At 34.1% G+C, this 18,727-nt stretch overlaps 1 protein-coding gene across 6 annotated transcripts in view; it reads left to right on the forward strand.

The window, feature by feature from the left end:
• LOC113238017 (sex determination protein fruitless) overlaps positions 1-18,727 on the forward strand; it is an 84,693-nt gene that overhangs the window by 50,328 nt on the left and 15,638 nt on the right. Inside the window, exons 2-3 of one of the 6 annotated variants that reach the window (XM_026474739.1) lie at positions 4,127-4,156; positions 4,752-4,850. In XM_026474739.1, coding sequence (XP_026330524.1) covers positions 4,832-4,850 — 19 coding nt within the window. In that variant the 5' untranslated portion in view covers positions 4,127-4,156; positions 4,752-4,831. Of the gene's footprint in view, positions 1-4,126; positions 4,157-4,751; positions 4,851-15,985; positions 16,154-17,419; positions 17,749-17,847; positions 18,084-18,727 lie in introns of those variants that run through there. The other 5 variants (XM_026474737.1, XM_026474733.1, XM_026474736.1 and 2 more) reach the window with 5 other exon arrangements.

An 18,727-nucleotide genomic window follows, 5' to 3' on the forward strand; every position in this document is an offset into this window, starting at 1 on the left:
CTCATTTAAGTTAAAACGTAAAATCTAAATGAATAGAGCATTTTTTGCCATGACAGTCTGCGCGGTCGCTATGCGGCGGCAAGCGTACTCCGCTCGACGACCACGCAGGGTGAGTGCGTTGAAATTCGTGTCGAATAAATGCGCCCTTATAGTGCTACTCAGCGCTTTAAATCACAAAGGTAATTTTAATTTTACCATTATTATATAAATTACCATTTTCGGTGAAGGAAAACATCGTGAGAAAACCTGCACGCACCAGTAAAGCAATTTAGTAATGTGTGTTAAATTCCCAAACCACTTTAGACCCGCTTGTTAACTATAGGCCTGTGTGCAGCTATGGAACCATAGACATATAGGCTAAGTATTATTATTATATACTTATATATTTCTCTAAAATATTTGTTTTCAATTTTGTCAATGATAAAAGTAGCGTTGAACGTTTTTTTATGTTATAAGTATTACAAAGACACGTGTTAGTGTAACAATGGGCTAAATTGAGCGAGCGTACGAAACAGAAACAATGCCACAATCACGGCCATTTGTCATTCAAAACAGGCCCTCGATATTTTAATAATCGAAATCAACGTTTAGTTTTCGTTCGTTTTTAAAATATTTAATTTTTCTGTAATTTTTAATTCCGTGTTTATTTCTTTAAATACTTGACAGTTTTGAGATATCTTAATTTATGACTCTCGTAGGTTAGATAAAAGAGATTCGTCTTTTTTAAATAATAGAATCAAACAATGCTAACGGTTCAATAATATACTACAGTAACCGTAAAGTTGCAGTAGAGCTCCTTGTAAAAGAGTTCGTCCAGGGAAGTACTGCCACCTTACCTAATTCTGACTCCAAGTACCAATGTGAGCATACTGCGTTTCGATTTTGAAGGATAAGAGCGCGCTGATGATGAAATGCTTCTGATACAGAAAAGGAATAATGCGCCAGTCAGGGCGCCTTTCTTCCACCCCCATAATTGCCCGAAATGTGGGATATATCGGTTATCACTATAGCTAGCAGACTTTTTTAGAGTAAAACCGAATTAAATCTGTGAATTGGATAGAAAGAAATAATGTGAACCTTGGACCAAAACTGGTTTTATTAAGTTTTGGTTAAATTTTTCAGCTAACGGCGTATTAAGAACATTGCCTTTTTAGGCAAGTCTACACAATGAAAGTGTTAGATGTAAACTTTACCTGTAATTCTCGTAACGTAGAGCTGTCAAAATTAGGGCATTATAAATATGCTTAGCTATTTTAAATGAGAATATTTGTACATATAAAGACTATGTTGTTTAGTTTTAGTGGTCATTTATGCAACTAAAATTGGTCAATCGTGTTTTGTTCTTTGGAACTCTTCTTTGACTTTTTTGTTTATAATATTTGTTGTTGGAATTATTTATTGTCTAATTATTACAAACCACACTCTAAAAAAATGCAAATATTCTTACACTGGGCCTTAAAATCAAAGTTGTTATTGGATAGTTATTTAGAATAAACTTCCCTACCTTCTGGACGTGTCTTTGTCATGCACGCAAACATATTTGGTTGATGCATATTCGTCACCCTCGGGCTACACATGGTCTGTAACTAGTCAGCTATACAAGTCACCAGTCAATTAATGCTAAACTTGTCCAACTGCACTGTTAATTCAAAATCTACTGGTCTAGTCCATTGTTGTGACGTGGAACATATTTTGGGGAAACATGCCTCTCATTAACTGTTGTGTTTGCAGAGGGACAAATGACAGGTATGGTTACGTGCCAATGCAGGTTGATTTGTAATCAATGTACGATGTATTGAAAGAAAGAAAAATACACTTTAGACAATAAAACAAAGAAGAGTCTACATAAAATATAAAGAAATCTTCTTCAACTAAAACCTTTAGGAATTTTGTACAAAGATCATGTGTTTCAAAACTGGAGATGGTCCAAAACCTCTCTGGCAGTTACAAAATTTAACAAAAATCGATACGCAATTATAAACTTTCGTATCTCGTATTAAACATTCTGTAGCCGATATTAAAACTAATTTCGTTTTTCATTGACATATTAACGCATAATATTTATGCATGCTAATTTATACCATCTAATCTGTGATATCAATACAGTCCAAATTACACGAATATTACCAATTAACGCTAGCTGAGGCGTTATGTTAATGTGAGGGGAATTAATTTATACAGGTGTACGCTATAACTGAAATCTGTTCCACGTAACACGAGGATTTGGGTTTGTCACAGAGTCGCTAGCCAGGATGCCTGTGACATGCAAATCTTGGTGATAGTATTAAATCATAGAGGGGTGAGTCGATGTGCCCAAAATTGATGTAACTAGCCTGTACGTGGGGTGCATAAGTGATACCTGTATGGTCACCCCGATCCACTAATTTGATCACCCATACCTTTGTAGCTCCGATTGCAAACGGTCTAGTTCATTAATTGCAATAACATTGCAACTAGCTGTCTGAACACAACGCACTATGAATATTAAAGTTGTTGTTGCAAGAATTAAATATATTATGGACTGTGTATATTTTGATTTTCATTCGAGTTATTGTTTATAAAAAGAAATCATCTTATATATTTTTAAAGTTTATCACACAAAACAGTACAAATCACAAAATATTGAAAAGATCAAAATATTTGTGTTAAACACATACGAGGTATGTGTTTAAATACGAGGTAAATTGGTAAATTTAAAACCCTATTGTGATAGTCTAGCGTAGTAATTGAAAAGCAAGTAGGAAGAAATGGTTATTAAAAGGTGTAATTTTCTTACCACTTTTATTATTATTTTTAGATGAGTTTTTTTTATATGAGAGTGTCGTTCTTTAATACTATTCGACGTTTATTAAAATTCAGTTTTTGGTATGTTTACTGACTGTACTACTGCCTGGAGGGGAGCTAAGAATGCACAGGACTTACCTAGTTTGGGCTCCTGTCTCACGTATCTAAACTCTATGGTCAATCACGTACTTATATTTTGTATTTGTGACTGCCTCAATAGCCGAACGGTTACTACGCAAAGTTCCGGAATGAGAGCCGGGAGAAATATTTGTATGGACTACATTTATCTCTCTCTTAAGTTTGGGTATAATTTGTCTATGTATGTCTCCATGGCACCCGTAACACAGGGTTTCCCTAGCGCGGGGCTATGGGTGTGTGCGCGTTATTATTGTTATTATTATTACTTGTTGGGAGATAATAAATGCTGTTTCTGTTAAATAATTAAATAAACTTATTATATATTCTTGTTTTACTTCTAAATTTCGGCTTCGCTTGAACAACGTGTAAAAGTAAATGAAAATTGATAATTTCAAAAATAACAGATTGAACGGTTGTTGCAAAAGCAAGAGTTAACTAACAGGGGAGGAGGTCTTAGTCCGTTAGAAACGTCCGACATATCATATACTTCAAGCCTATGACATCCATGAAAGTTTTCTCCCGGACACGCAAAACAAAAATCTCTGTTTCGAGCGATATACAGTGTGTTTTTTTTTACTGGGACGTATGGGGAAGCCTGAAACCATAGTTGTTACAATGAAACTGTCTGAGGAACCATTAGTTCCGTTTTTGTGAAAACAAAATTAACGTAGTCAATTTTTTGGTCAAGCTTGAGTTGTCCATTAAAATTAATAATATTGGCATTTTTTTTTTTATGCTGATAGGCTCAGTTATTTTGTAAGGATCATTTCATTGTATCCGAGGAAATTGATTTCTTCCATGAAAAACATTTTATTAAATTTGACCAACTTCTGCTGTCCCGATTTTTTATTCCAATATAACAAAATGATTCTTACAAGAAATTGAGTCGATCAACACCAAAAAAAAATTGTCAATGTAATTCATTTTTATGGACAACACTCACTCACGCTTGACCAACAAATTGACTATGTCAAATTTGCTTTCACAAAAAAGTCCTAATGGTTCCTTAGACAGTTTTCCTGTATCTCCTATAGTTTCGGATAAAAAAACACTGTATGTCTGTCAACACGTTCAACTTTATTAAAGTCATATATATTCTGTTTCTGTTTTAAGTTGGTATAAAATTATCAATAGCTTTTGCTTTACAACCACCTTCTTCGCATTGAAAGTTGAAATATATTAACAAGTACTTTCTTTGTTACAGATAAGCACCGTTGAAAACTTCGAGGAAAACGTACGCAATGATACGTTAACGTTATTCAAACACCCACAACACTAGCAACAAATTCAGTAACGTTAACAAAACCTCAGTAGGTAGCTCGGAACACAACGCTTTTCATAGAAACTATGCGGAAATACAAACAAGTACAAGTTGAACGTCGGAGTTACGTCACCAAAGGGAATTGCGGTATCTGACTGACAGAATGGTTTGTAGGTGATAGCGAGATGCCCTATGTTAAAATACTGTTTTTAGTAGGTACATCATACAAACAGTAAAACACGTTGAATGAACTACATTCCCTATGACTAAATATTGAAAAAGGAAAGCAATATAATACATTATTTGTTACGTTTCTTACAAGTATGCAATCATAAAAAAATTAAGAGCCAAATCACCACGGACATATGTATAGATATCACACGTACTCCTCTTTAACCCACACAACACATCAACAGCCCTCACGTGATCAAGTACGTCTGATATTCGATGTAACTAAGCACTGAGGCAATGAGAGCTCTTGTTTCACTTACGTTAAACCGCGTACATGCACCACACACTTAACACACGTATAATTTATGGTACTTGAACGACTGCTACAAATTCACAGGATAATTACCAGAATACCGGAGTTAATAAGCCGCAGACTGCAAATCGAAACTGATTGGTAGCCGTGTTGAAGAGGTACGGATGAATTTAACTACTAAGGGTAAGTCGACATTGTTACTATAGCCACGCGAATTGTACCTAAAAGACAGTGTACCAAACAAAATTATTTGTAAATATGTTAAGCTTCCCGGTAAAAGTAAACAAGCGCATACATTTTAAAGTTCCCTTAAAGAATTGACCGGAAAAAACAAATGTTTCTAACCTTTTAAACTTTTATTAATGGATTACAAAATTGTAATACGTCTATTCATGAGTTATACGTATTAACAAATAATTGTGTTATACCTTATTTAAAAGAGAGTGTTCCTGTAAAATATGAGTGGCAGAAGAGTTTTATTCCCAAATATGTAGTGATCTTACATTAGGTACAATATTTGCAGGGGTTTATACAATCTTTTTAATCAAATTTAGTGCAAAATGTTAGAAAGCTACTGGTATCGACATGCAAACATCAAAGTTACAATCAAAGATACTATCTTTACTGACCATTTCAAATTGCCATTCTAATATCCATTCTGCCAACGTACAAGGGCTATTGAAAGTCGTCTAAGAATATCATTTCGTAAACGTTGCAATTAAATTATAAACAATGCTTGAATATTTTACATTACATTTCCTTGTTTGGCTACGTTATTATTATTTTTTTAAACATCACGAGGCTCTATGTGATTTGTTGTCACAGATGGATTATGACGATTAATTTTTTAATAGAAATTTATTACGTAGAACATACACAAGCTAAAATAAAATGGTCCAAAACTAATTTGAAAGAATATTTTACTCGATAAAATATTTTGCAATCATCATAAATATTTAGTGTTGGAGCGGTGACCGTATAATAAAATACCGTATAAATACTTTTATGTAAGGTATAATAATTATTATAAATAAAAATTATAATGTTGTTCAGACATCCCGAAGAATTCACCCTATTGTGGTAGTCGTTTATGGAAATAATATATAATAAAAGTTCCTGACTTTATCATCGCATTCTGATTTACGCTTTTAACTATATTGCAAAGATCATGTAAATATTTATTCGATCTTACACTGAAATAACTCTATATACACATAAGCCTGGAAGTATTTACGTAGTTTATTTTATTTCATTTCGCAACGCACAGACGCGTCACTTACTCGGCTAGGGTTCTGTGAAAACAAGCGTCGCAACCTATTCTCGGTTTTGGCTTTAGCGGAATAAGATCCTTTTGCATACGCCACAACTGCACACCTGACAGTATAGTTTCAAGCAGTGTAGTAAAAATAGTTCTTCAAATGTTTTTTGTTTCACTGTTTTTTTTTTTGGTTATTATTGTTTTTATTTATAATTATTTATTGTGATTTTTATAACGTGGCATTGCAATAAATGGTTTCAATTTCTATTTCTATAATTTTATTTAACATGCGTATTGTTCCACAACGAAGCTATTCATACTTATAGAAAGTTTAGCAAATTTGCCATAATTAACTCCAAGAGAATTGACATTCAATAGCCTCAATAAGTCCACAACATGTCCGCAGTCAAATTAAGTGTAAAGCATACTATCAATAATTTATTCATCGGCAGTTTCCGCTCAATTTTCGTCGAGACCGTTTTTTTGTGGGTCTATTAATCAATAATGTGTTGAAAACCTACATTTATAGATTATCTATATTTATATTCTTGTATAAACTCATAGTAAAAAATGGTATAGGTATAACTATCAGCTTACGTACTTGCCTTACCATCAGGCAAGTATATATTTGAAGTGTGTAAAGAAAACACTTAGATGCATCATGGAAATGCACGTCAAGTTCAGTTTTCAGCTCTCCATTTTTTCATGATACCAATATTTGCGTATCCTTAACAGTTGCTTAGATGCACTGCCAAACCGCTGCGCTCATCATCAAAAGTCCCATGTGCCTGTAATTTCACCAACACCCTTGTTACCCTTCAAACCGAAACGCAGTGATGCTCACATTACTATTTGGCAGCTAAATTAGGTAAGGTCGCAGTATTTCCCTGGACGAACTCTTTCACAAGGAACTCTACTGCTACTTAAAATCACCCTGGGTAACACTGAAAACAATGAAAAATTCAATACTAAAAAAAATCTTTTCAATTAAAGTATTTCAATCGTAACTAATTTCGTGCATGACTTAACTGAGATGGTTTCTCAGCCGTGACCGTGGGACCTGTGAAGGGCTCTAAAAGGAGTGGTTTGTTTAAAAAAAAATATATACGCGATTTAGATCCGGAAAAATGGTTTTATTTCCTATGGGAGTACTTTCACAAAAAATATATGAATATCATAGTAGTAAACATATCGTGACAATTAGTATAAAATAAATATTTCTTTACCTAAATAAATAAAAAAATGTTTGTTTACCATTTTACCTACCACAAAACGCACAGATAATACAAAGACTATTTTCATCGCATCCCGTTTGATTACAGATTTTGATTATGTGAAAAATATTATATTAACAATTTACCTGATTCTAATTTATCAGAGTAAAAAAGTCGATGTTACCAACAAACACTATATTTATACTTGACTTCAATTGAAACTACTGACAGTTATGCCTTATCTATGCACATTTATATATTATGTAAATAAGTAAAATAATAAAAGTACTTACTTGCAATTACAGTGCGGAATACTAAAACGGAAATAATAAGATACTTACAAAGTATTATGCGTCACTACGTAAAACTTTTTTGCAAGGGTGCTGTCCTCATTTATTGTCTGTTCTACAATATTATTTTAAATGTAACTAAAGTTGATAATTATTTAAGTGGATGTTCTTCCTTATCATAGCAAAAAATTTATGGTCAATTATATGATTACTTTATGTGAAATTATTTTGGCTAATTTTGAATCCATGCGATTACACTACTTTTGCGCTGACAACCGCAATTGTATTCGTAATCTTAAGATATTTACCAACAAAAATATTACCATGAAAACAATCATGTTGAAAACTTTTTTGCAAGACGTTAAAAGTTTTATGTCTTATTTTAGTTTTATTATTATTTCCGCTTTAGTATTCCGTACTGGAATTACAGGTAGGTACTTTTAAGTACCTTTATTTTATTTATTTACACAGTATATAAATGTGTCTAGATAAGGCACAGTCAGTATGTTAAATAAACACAGAATCGGCTGATACACCCGCACCAGTGGGGTGTAAGTGGACTTTACAAGATTTGCCACAACTGAGTACACTTGAGCACTGGTGGTATCAGAGCAACGCCGATAACCCTATTGTCTTATGTTTAGCGTAGATTTATGAATAAAACGCATACTGCCTCAGTGGCCGAATGGTTACTGACACGCAGGTCCAGGGTTCGATTCCCAGGCAGGGAAAAATATGTGTATGGCCTACATTTATTTCTCTCGTAAGTTTGAGTGTAATGGCTATGAGTGTGTAGCGTTATTGTTATTATTTTATTATTTACATATCATTTAAAGTGACCTTTTTTTTAACCGAAACCATAGCAGATGCGGGAAGGCTGTCTTAGGTATCAGTAGGTCTGTGTCAAAATAATTATAGTTAATTTTTTTATCAAATGTGACTTTGCCACAAAAAATTCTAAATAAACTATAAAATATCTTACAATTAGATAGGTGACGGTGAAAATACTTTTCCCTAATACTTCAATGCATTCCCTAGATTTCGTCATTTAGAAGAAAATGAGAAAATGTGATGAATTCCGTACAGTAAACCTATGATAACAAATAAATGCCTTATCTAGTGAGCACGATATTGCATTTTTTTTTTTCTTTAAAGAGATCATGAATACAAACACGCTTTTCTCAACAGAAAAAGATTTTTCACCTCACTAGCTCGGAAAGGGTTTCTTTATCGTTACAAATTTTGCGCACAAAAACGTTTTTTGCACGCTAGCGTGGAAAAGGTTTTTCAAATTCGAACTTGACGATGGACTGTGGTCCACAAAAAAAATATTTATTTATGTAACATACTACTTCTTCCTTCTTCCAGTTCGTCGTTTACCCTCGATCTTGCCCTTCATTATCAGTTAGAAAAGTCGGTACTTTTCATGCCGTAGAACGTGTCCAAGACACGCAACTTTCCTTTTCTTGACGGTCTGCAAGAGTTCTCGGTCCCTCCCAACGCGCTGAAGAACTGTCCCATTGGGAACTTTCTGGGTCCAGCTAATGTGAAGCGTAGACGGTAGCACCACATCTCGAAGGCCTGAAGACGCCTCTGGGTGTCGGCTTTTAGAGTCCAAGCCACGCTACCATACCACACTACAGGCCAGACGTAGCAGTGGAGCAAAGTCACTCGGAGCTTTATTGACAGTTTGCAGCTACACAAAACCTTCTCCATCCTCTCCAATGTACCTCGAGCAATTTCTATTCGGGTTCGAATCTCCTGTTCGCACTCCCATTCACATCCGTACTCGCTCAAAATTTAAGCCTGCAACATGCATTCCGGGATTCAGGTCTCTGTCGTTAGTTACGACTGAGAATTTTGTTTTGGACACATTCGTATTCAGCACCGCTCTTACACTGCACTCATTGACTCTGTCCAATATTTCTTGCAGGTCTCGCTATGTTGAGGCTATTAGTACAGTGTCGTCTGCGTACCTTAAATTATTAATTACTTCTCCATTTACTTAGACCCCGACTTCTAGTCCTTCGAGTGCTGCCGATATTATTGCCTCTGAATATAGGTTGAAAAGCAAGGGTGACAAAATTCATCCTTGCCTGACTCCCATTAAATCCTAGAGAAATATTTAGTGATATTTAATTCCTGTCTCGGTTACAGTTTCAGAATTCCCATTCTGTCTTAGTAAAATAATATATACGTACGTATAATGCTGTACTTACTTGTAATTCAATATGTAATTTAGGAAGAACTTTACCTACCAACTTTTTTTTTATTGTCTGTGTAAATTATCTTTAGAATTTTAAAACATAGTACAGGGTTTTAATCTAAAATTAGCAATAAATGAACCAACTCGTCCAAGTGGTGAGAAATGTATTGACATGTTATACACAATAATAATACGTGTGCGGTGAAGGTAAGTGGGTTTGCATTATCCAACCACATACAATTCGCATGATACCATGTTAATTTAGCTAATTAAAGCATAAAGAATACTCTCTAGAAAACATGTTGAAATTAGAGAAGGTGTGAACAAACTCGGCTTCAGCGATTCAAGTAAGGCCAGTTACTGCAGCGAAGCTTTCAATCCTTTTTGCGGCATGTTCACTTTTTAACTTTTCTAAGATCTTAGTTTACCTGTGTTAAGAATCCAAAAAAAAAATTGTATTACTTAATACCAAGACAGCTTTCACATCGAAATAAATTGTGCTGTAAAGAATGAAGGGATTTGTTACGGAAATATAACGCATCGCAAATAAAAATCCCTACAAAAATGTTTCTATAAAACTTAGGAGGAGGATTATCTTCAAAACTACATACAGATGCAAATGCTACATGGTTAACAATAAACAATACTCTATCAATTCCGAAAAGTTTTTAAATTACTAGTTTTTACGATAGGAAATTAGTTATTAAGTACGTTAAAGATTTGACATTTTTTTAATTGTACATATTAGTAATTTTAATTTGTTTTAATTCTATCTTAATTTTATATTATTGTCTCTTAATGTTAATTTAAGCTTGTGTGTATTTGGATCACTTCTGTGAGCCCACTCGCTCTATTGAATATAAATAAATAAAACATATGAACATATGACAAAATAGCACCCGATTCTAATATAATAACACAAAATATTTAATACAAATTGATAGAAGAAGCATTATAACATTGTAATGGAAAAGTTAACTTCCTCTGTGGCCTTATGGTTACGCTGGTCTGTCACACAGGGGTACGATTCCCATATATCTGTACGGCCTACATTTATTTCTCTCATGAGATTCAGTAATTCGTGGTTGTCTGTGTGCGTCCAACCCACGTTACAGGGTTTCCCTAGTGCGAGGCTATATAATAAAAATAAAAATAAGTTCGATCAATGTATGTAGTATATTTCTTATGAAACCTACAATTCCACAAGAGATATTCAACTTACTTAATTAACAGATTTTAAGATTTATTAGAAAGATGTTTAGAAAGAATACATACAAGTATGAACGGTTTATATTACGTATAAAGGTTTTCATTACGTAGACATGACATTTTATTTGACAAACTTTATTCATTTTGTATGAGAGGTAACACACACAATTATAAAATCATATTCAAATGATAGGACTCCGCTTACCTGAACTGGGAAAAATGTAAAATATAAACACTCTACTAATTGATAGGATCGATCAATGGTAACGGTGAAATGTCTCCAATAGGATCTTACAATTAAAGATGTCCATGAAATAGAATACCAGCTGCTGGCGGGACAAATAGATGGCCTGCAAGATCTCGACACGTTAGGCATGCCGGAGTTTTTTTTTTAAATAAAAAATTGAAACAGGTAATGTAAAAAAATACAAAAAGTCTTATGAGACTGTAGAAGAGTTAAGGGTTCAGGTACAAATTGTTATTATGAACGTAGAACTCATTATGAACGAGTTTAAAAGCAGTAGAACTCCTTGTGAAAGAGTTCGTCCAGGGTAGTACTGCCACCGGATAAGGGTGTTAGTGAAATTACAAGAACAAGGGACTTCGCAACTTATGTTTCAGGATGACGAGCGCAGTAACAGTGCCTTTCAGATCTTTGCGATTTAAAACTCACGTGGCACTGCACCTGCTATGAGCAGGCATGTCGATTATCACCAGGCGCACAACTTGTTCGTACCGTCACTTGGTATAATAACAAAATTCACCACACTTTGCAGAGAAGCTACACAAAGTGAATTTCAACATAGATTAACTCTGTGTATGCAAGTAAATGTATCTCACTTCGTGCAACTTAACAGATAATTTATTAAAATTTAAGAACATTATAATTTATAAATCGTCGTCGGGGATAGTGCAAATGCGCGTATTGGTAGAAAGCGCGTGTCTGCACCAAACCAAATTTCACAGGAGAGGAATTTAACGTTATTACTTTCTTATTTCAATGGCTACGACTTTCATTTTTATACAGTAAGCATTAATTTATGTTGTCTACGAACTAATAACAATAGATTCCTGCAAATCACGCTAATTTGGTTGCGACAACATTTACACGACTTTGATTTGGTGACTAAATTACTGAAACGGAGACTCATAATCAAATGCTAGTTACGCGTAATTGCACCATCCCCGACGAAAAAAATGTGTTCTTGGGGTAACAATTTCCAGTAGTCTTTGCCATTTTTGAATATGGTCGCCTTAAAAGCGTTCATTGGCAACAGAAAAAAAATTTGCTTTGAAAATTATTTATTTATTTATTAAGTGATCAACATTAGTGTTTCGCCATTTTCCAATACGGCTGCCATATAAGCGTTTTTTGGCAGTAAAAAAATATTTTCTAACCCGACTAAAAGCGTCTTCAATCATAATTTGGGGTAAAAATTTCGTTTTCCGCTTTTTAGTTTTTTGACATACAGCCTTAAACGCATTCTTTTTTCGACATAAATGGCTATTGAAAAACTTGCTTTGCTGGGGCTGAAAATTGGAGCAATGAGATTTCTAGGATTGCCTGATAGTAATTTGCTGTCTAAATATATTTTTGCAATTTTTAAATATGTCCGCCAATAAAGAGCTATTTTCATATTTTTAAGTAAAGTCAGTTTGTACCTATTATTTGCATTCACGATGCATACAGCGAAGATTTAATATAGATTCACTGTATTAAATTTTATCCGTCCTTTGTATATCTATAAGTATTGGTACTATCATGTTTCAAGTTTTAACTTAGGTACATAATAATCAAACTTTAAATTAGAAAGACAGTTTGAGGGTTTTTTAATTTGTTTTTTTTTTTTTTTTTCAAAATTGTGTTTCTTTTTCTCTCTCCTCTTGGCGTCTTAGAGGCAAATACAGCGTTATGTACGGCGGATAGAGGCTACAAGTATCGTGAAAGACAAATTGATGGATTGTGTCGAACTTCGTTCTGTCCGTTTCTTCCACTTTATCTTCCTCTAGATATCTATCTCTATTACATTATGTAACATGATTTGAGATGTTGCAAGTTGTTTGCTTTTTCAGTATATCTGTTATGTATTTGCTATATATCGCAGTCCGCTTTTCGTAAAATATCATAGACCATCATGGGAAAAAAGAAGCAACTGTGAGGCTACATTCCCCTTTTTGTACAATAATTTTGATCAATTTGTATAATAACTACCTCAATCATATTAATAATGATTTCTAGGCTGATGTTTGTTACTTTTTCAAGACAATTATCTATACCTAAACAATGTATGCTTCAATAATAACCGAAGGGTTAGCCTAGGATTTTAGAGATCCTGACATCGGGATAGTAACAATCTCTAATTCGAGTTACCGCATCTGTTTTGAATAATCGCCGTAACGCCGCTAGATATTCGGTTCATTGCGACATTGCACATTCGACTAAAAGCTCCTCTTGCATACCATTTCCCTATGTTAAGACCGTTATGTCCAATATTCAAATCGATATTGTTTATAAGTAACGTTCGATTCATATTGGAACAGGGCAATTTCCGATTTTTACCAATAAAACGAGTGAACAATCGTGGTTGATTATAAACACTTAACTTAAGAGACCTGTGTCCTTTTATTATACCAAAGTAATGTATTTCTTTTCGTAGATACGCAAAAAACCATTTGTTTTTAAAATATATGTTAATTTTTTTCCTTGACCCACCTCGCAAGTTCGATTGATAAACAAAAAAATTGTAATAATTCCACTGCTTTTTAAAACTACCGTGAAGTCAGTTTATTGGGATTTTTTTGTATACGCCACTCATTTAAAAGGGAAAGCCATCGAGAAGCAGGGCGATGCTTCCGTCATGTTTCTCAATATCTCTCTTTTTGGCACGAACGTCTCATTGGCAAACTTTCATCATATGAAATAGCTACTGGTCTCTGTAATTGTATAACGTACTTTCTCATGGGCAGATAGACATGGTCATAGGAAATTATCGAACGCTGTCCAGCCAAGTCAGATTCGACAATTGATCTCTTTCTCGAAGTTGAACAAAATACCCAACACCATCATTCAAAGAAGCGATAGTGGAGATTGTGAATCTGTAAATCGCCTTAAGGCCGTGTCTGAATAGGGCGCTAATTTGTTAGAATTCCACGCGACGAACAGCAGGCGTCTGTCTTCCACGAAATGTGGTCAATTTGGCCTAATCCCGCTTTACGGAGATATACCCTTGATCTCCGATCACCTGACGCTCCCAGATTAGATTCTTTTTTATAACCAAAATTTAAGCCGATACATCACGTTCATTGCTATACAGCCTGCTGTCAATCCAGTTTATCTGAATATAGAAAAAAGATCTGGACCTGCTTGAGTGCGAAAAATGTGAATTATTGACAACACCTTCCTCCTGGAGGCAAACCCCCAAAGCTGCGAACGCCATCGTCGAGTAGCTCGCGTTTCGGCATTTTATGACATATATTTAGATGAGTGTGCGCAGCTATTAGCGACTAACATCCTCTGACGTCTTATCTGATAGTTACATTAAAAATTAAAATGAAAAGTACTAAAAACTTACAACAAACTAGAACATTTAGAAATTTTAAGGTATTATTGTTGTTAGTTTCCGAATGTAATTAGTCTCGTGTTTCTTAATAAAATAAAGTAGAAATACGTTTTCCAAGTAGAGTCACGTCAGCTTAGTTATGAAAAATAATGTTTCATACACAACGAGTGCTAAATAACGTCTCATAATCAGTAAAAAACATACTTTCCTATGTTTTAAAACAAATTATACCAAAGGCTAAAACTACTTTTTTGTAGATACCCCGACATGCATGATACGAACAAAAAAAACTAATATATGTTATTAATTAATAATAACATTAAGTACACGGACTCTACAACTCATAATTCCACTTTTTGGAGACTTGCTTATTTTTTTTTCACTATTCAAACATTTTATTCCTGAAAACAAGAATACTGTATCTGAAATTAAAAATATTATACTATAACGTATGAAAAAAATATTGCGTGGTTGGAAGCGGGACGATGTGGAACGTCCCATTTATGAAGGAAATGTTCCCGAAATTTACACGCCCTGCCACCTTCAAGCAAGCGGAAGTGCTTTGTATTTCTTTTTATATTTTTGCAAAGATAATTTTGCTACGTAAACATACCTAGTTACTGAGTGAAAATATTTTTGAAGTACATTTGAATTAATGTGAATTTATAAAATATTTGTTATCCATGTTTTCTGTACAGTGTTAGTACAATAATAACTATTTATATAGTTGTTAAATAAAATTGTTGGAGTTATGTACAATTAGTTAGTACAATTTCCAATCTAGTTACTTAATTCTTCATACGAGTTGACTAGTGAAATGCACACAGAAAAAATAAATTGAATACATATTTCAATTACTTCATTAAAACAAATTTATGTACGACATCAATATATATTTAAAAAAAATAATTTTCGTACTCTACATCCGAAAAACTTCATAATAAACAATACCTTCATTTTTTACAGGAACCGCTGGCGTAAGATCAAGATTGCTTGGCGAATTGTCAGTTCTGAGTTTACAACTACATAATTACACAACACAAGCTTTTTATTTTTGTAGTACCTACATTTATAACACATTTTCTATGTATGTACTTACATATGTTATTCGTCAAATCAATTATTTAATCAATTTTATATAATAATCAAAATACCATCCAAAACCATGTAGATGTATTTTTTATTATTATTATACACGGTTAGGAATACATAGCAGAAATGAAGAAGCGCAACATTTTTTAATCTAAAATGTAAATCCAGTCCTTAAATGTATATGTCCTAGGTACGTAGTATGTACTACCTACTATATGCTTAAGCATGCTGTAAACATGTGGTACCAATAGCAAAGAGGAACAAACATAAAACCAGTGTGAATACTTTAAATTCTTCTGGAGACATGCACATTTAATGCGAAAAATCACCTAGAGTGTCTTTTCTTCATTCTGCTCATAACAAATGTAATTATGACAGTCCTTGCCACTCTTGTCTACTTACCAACTACGATACCGCACATCTAGAAGTATTATGTCAATGGGACATAGACTACCAGTAGACAATCAACCATACCCTTTCAGTTAAAGTCAGCAATCATAATACTAACCATAAGGCACACTCCACAATGCTGGGCGCATACATTTTCTTCCACATTGAGCTATTGAAAACGAGGCAAAAGAAGAAAATGACAGCAGATTTCGAGGAAGCATCGAGTATAAAAGATTGCAAAAGCGAATTTTATTTTGCGTTGAGAGGGTAAGTATTCGATAATATTAGATATATTTAATTATTGATCAGAACCGCGTGGGAAAAACATCATTATTTACTCATTACCTATCGAGAATTGGCAGAACACATAGAGAAAATCGTGAAATCTGCTAACTCATTTCGTAGCTCAGTTGAAAGAGCGATAACACCTATTTGTCAGAGTCGCTAGTTCGAGTTTAGCCGGATCGAAGGATTTTTCTTTGTATTTATCGATCTTTGTGTCAATCAGAACAACAAACTAGTGGAATATTTTACAAAAAATAAAATCATGGTAGTAAAAACGTTAAGATATTCGATGAAATAAATATAGAGTTTTTTTTTTCATAATATTTCGATCAACTTCACAAGTAACGCATTAAAATTAAATTCCGCAAGTAAGTACCTGCGGAATTTAATTTTATTCAGACTTCGTATCGTTTTTATTATAAGTGCAATAGACTTGAATACTGTTGACACATAAATCATAACTTCTTTATATGACACTTTTTAGCGTTTGCTTAATTACTTAGAAATTTTCCGACAGTAATCTAGGTAAAACAACACTAGACAACTGTTTAGAAAGAAAATTTGAGATTTTTATGAGAATTTATGTATCTACAGAGGTTAATTTGTCTTATAAATCTTACTAACCTCAATTAAAATTCCCGCAATTCTGAGGGGAATTATCGCGCCAAGGGGTCTAAAGAAAGAGATGTGTGCCGTCCCTGAGATAACTCCAGACTAACAACCTACTATAAAAAAAACCCCAAAGTAACCATAAATAGGCTACGCATAAATCATTTCAATGTAAGTCGCATAAAAAATTTGTACTGTACTTGGACATGTGGGAAACCTTGGAAATGTTAGCTCTGAAATTTTAATATTCAACATTTCCAATAACACGAAATTGTGCGATCACCATGAACCATCAACCACAAAACCGCAGGTGAAATTCTACAATACTGTTTAAACATAGGGTATAATTCTAAATATGGCATTGATTCTAAAATAGGTAGGTGGATGTGGAAGTGGTTGGTCTGTCGATAATCAAATCGCATTTACTTCAAGGTCTTAATAAAAACAATGATGTGTTTGTGTCAAATGCGCCATTGATTGTTACAAATGAGGTACCCATTGTGCTCACATGATAGTCTATAAAATCTAGTCTCCCTAAATGCCACATGCAGACGTTTACGACCTTTGATTGGCTCTGATTATAAAAAAATGTGTCGCGTCACGGCGACGTCGTCCGTGCAACGTGTCCGCCTGTCTGATGAACACAAGTCGGTGTTATTTGCTTCCATTGCCGCATAATTTACATAGAGATGGATCAGTCTCCCGTGGGCCGCGCACCCGTTGAATTTCTATTGTTTAGATTGGAAAACTAAGTGCGACCGACTTTCCTTTCCTCTCACGTCATTATTAGATTGCAGGTGTGACGCGGCAAATACATCCTTCCTTGAATGCAGATGAATACTGCCGTACAGAGGATATATTCGATAGAGATTTTCGTTTTATACTTTTTATATTTTTCCCGACCAATTTCTTTCTTAAGAGGTATGGCTGATATTTCTGCATATTCTTCGATAAAGAAGATTTCTAAGGTAAATCTATCAAAAAAACATATATTTTCATCTAACAAATGGTAAAACTAATGAGACCTTACTTAATAGACCTTACTTACTAATGAAACCTTAATTAAGGTTCCTACAGTGATGGAGTTAGCATTGCTGCGAGAACGAAGGAATCGATTTCCTAATGGCAGTGTGTGGCCACCCAGCCCCATGGAGATTGACTCATTTGCACTGCATTACATTACCGAGTGACACGGACAGCCACTCTCATCATCGCGGTAATGAACAGATTGTACTCCGCAACAAGCGCTCGGCAGCAATATGTACAATTCTCTCACTAACGGTTTTCAGTTCGTACCAGATCGGTGAGAAATTCTTTGGACATTAACCTACGTACCTACAGCTATTTCATACACGTAGATATACATTTATGTACATATATCTACATATCGTTAGGTTCATCTCAAACTGTTGGATTTTTTGATACATTCTGAAGACGTGTGTAATGTAGTGATATATGTCAACATGGACCGGTCGTTTCTTCAATTCAATATAACCAACCAACCTGTAGTGATACACCACGCACGTAGGTCCCGTCACAAGCTGCGGTCACTTTGAAATAGCAATACATAATACATACCTTTACAATGACAAGTTTGTGTAAAGCTTCCTTTGAAATTGATCCAAGAACATTTCAGTAGTCGAACAATAGAATAGATCTTAAATCTCGTTTTAAGATAGTTAATGTCAACATGCACTGCTCTCAATATGGGTAATTTTCTAAATATCAACGACCTATTTGATAGATATGAACCACTACCACACTAACTGCTTAAGCAGTTGTCCAAAAGGCTGATTGATTGCCAAGTTCAACGACCCAATTAAAGGTCGTAACATACAAACCTAAATTCCTGCCTAGATATAGTATACTAAATTAATATATATATATATATATGTGTGTGTATATATATATATATATATATATATATATATATATATATATATATAT

The sequence above is a fragment of the Hyposmocoma kahamanoa genome, unplaced genomic scaffold (genome assembly GCF_003589595.1).
Source record: "Hyposmocoma kahamanoa isolate Upper Pololo Valley unplaced genomic scaffold, ASM358959v1 94, whole genome shotgun sequence".
In the NCBI taxonomy this organism is placed as follows: Eukaryota; Metazoa; Arthropoda; class Insecta; order Lepidoptera; family Cosmopterigidae; genus Hyposmocoma; species Hyposmocoma kahamanoa.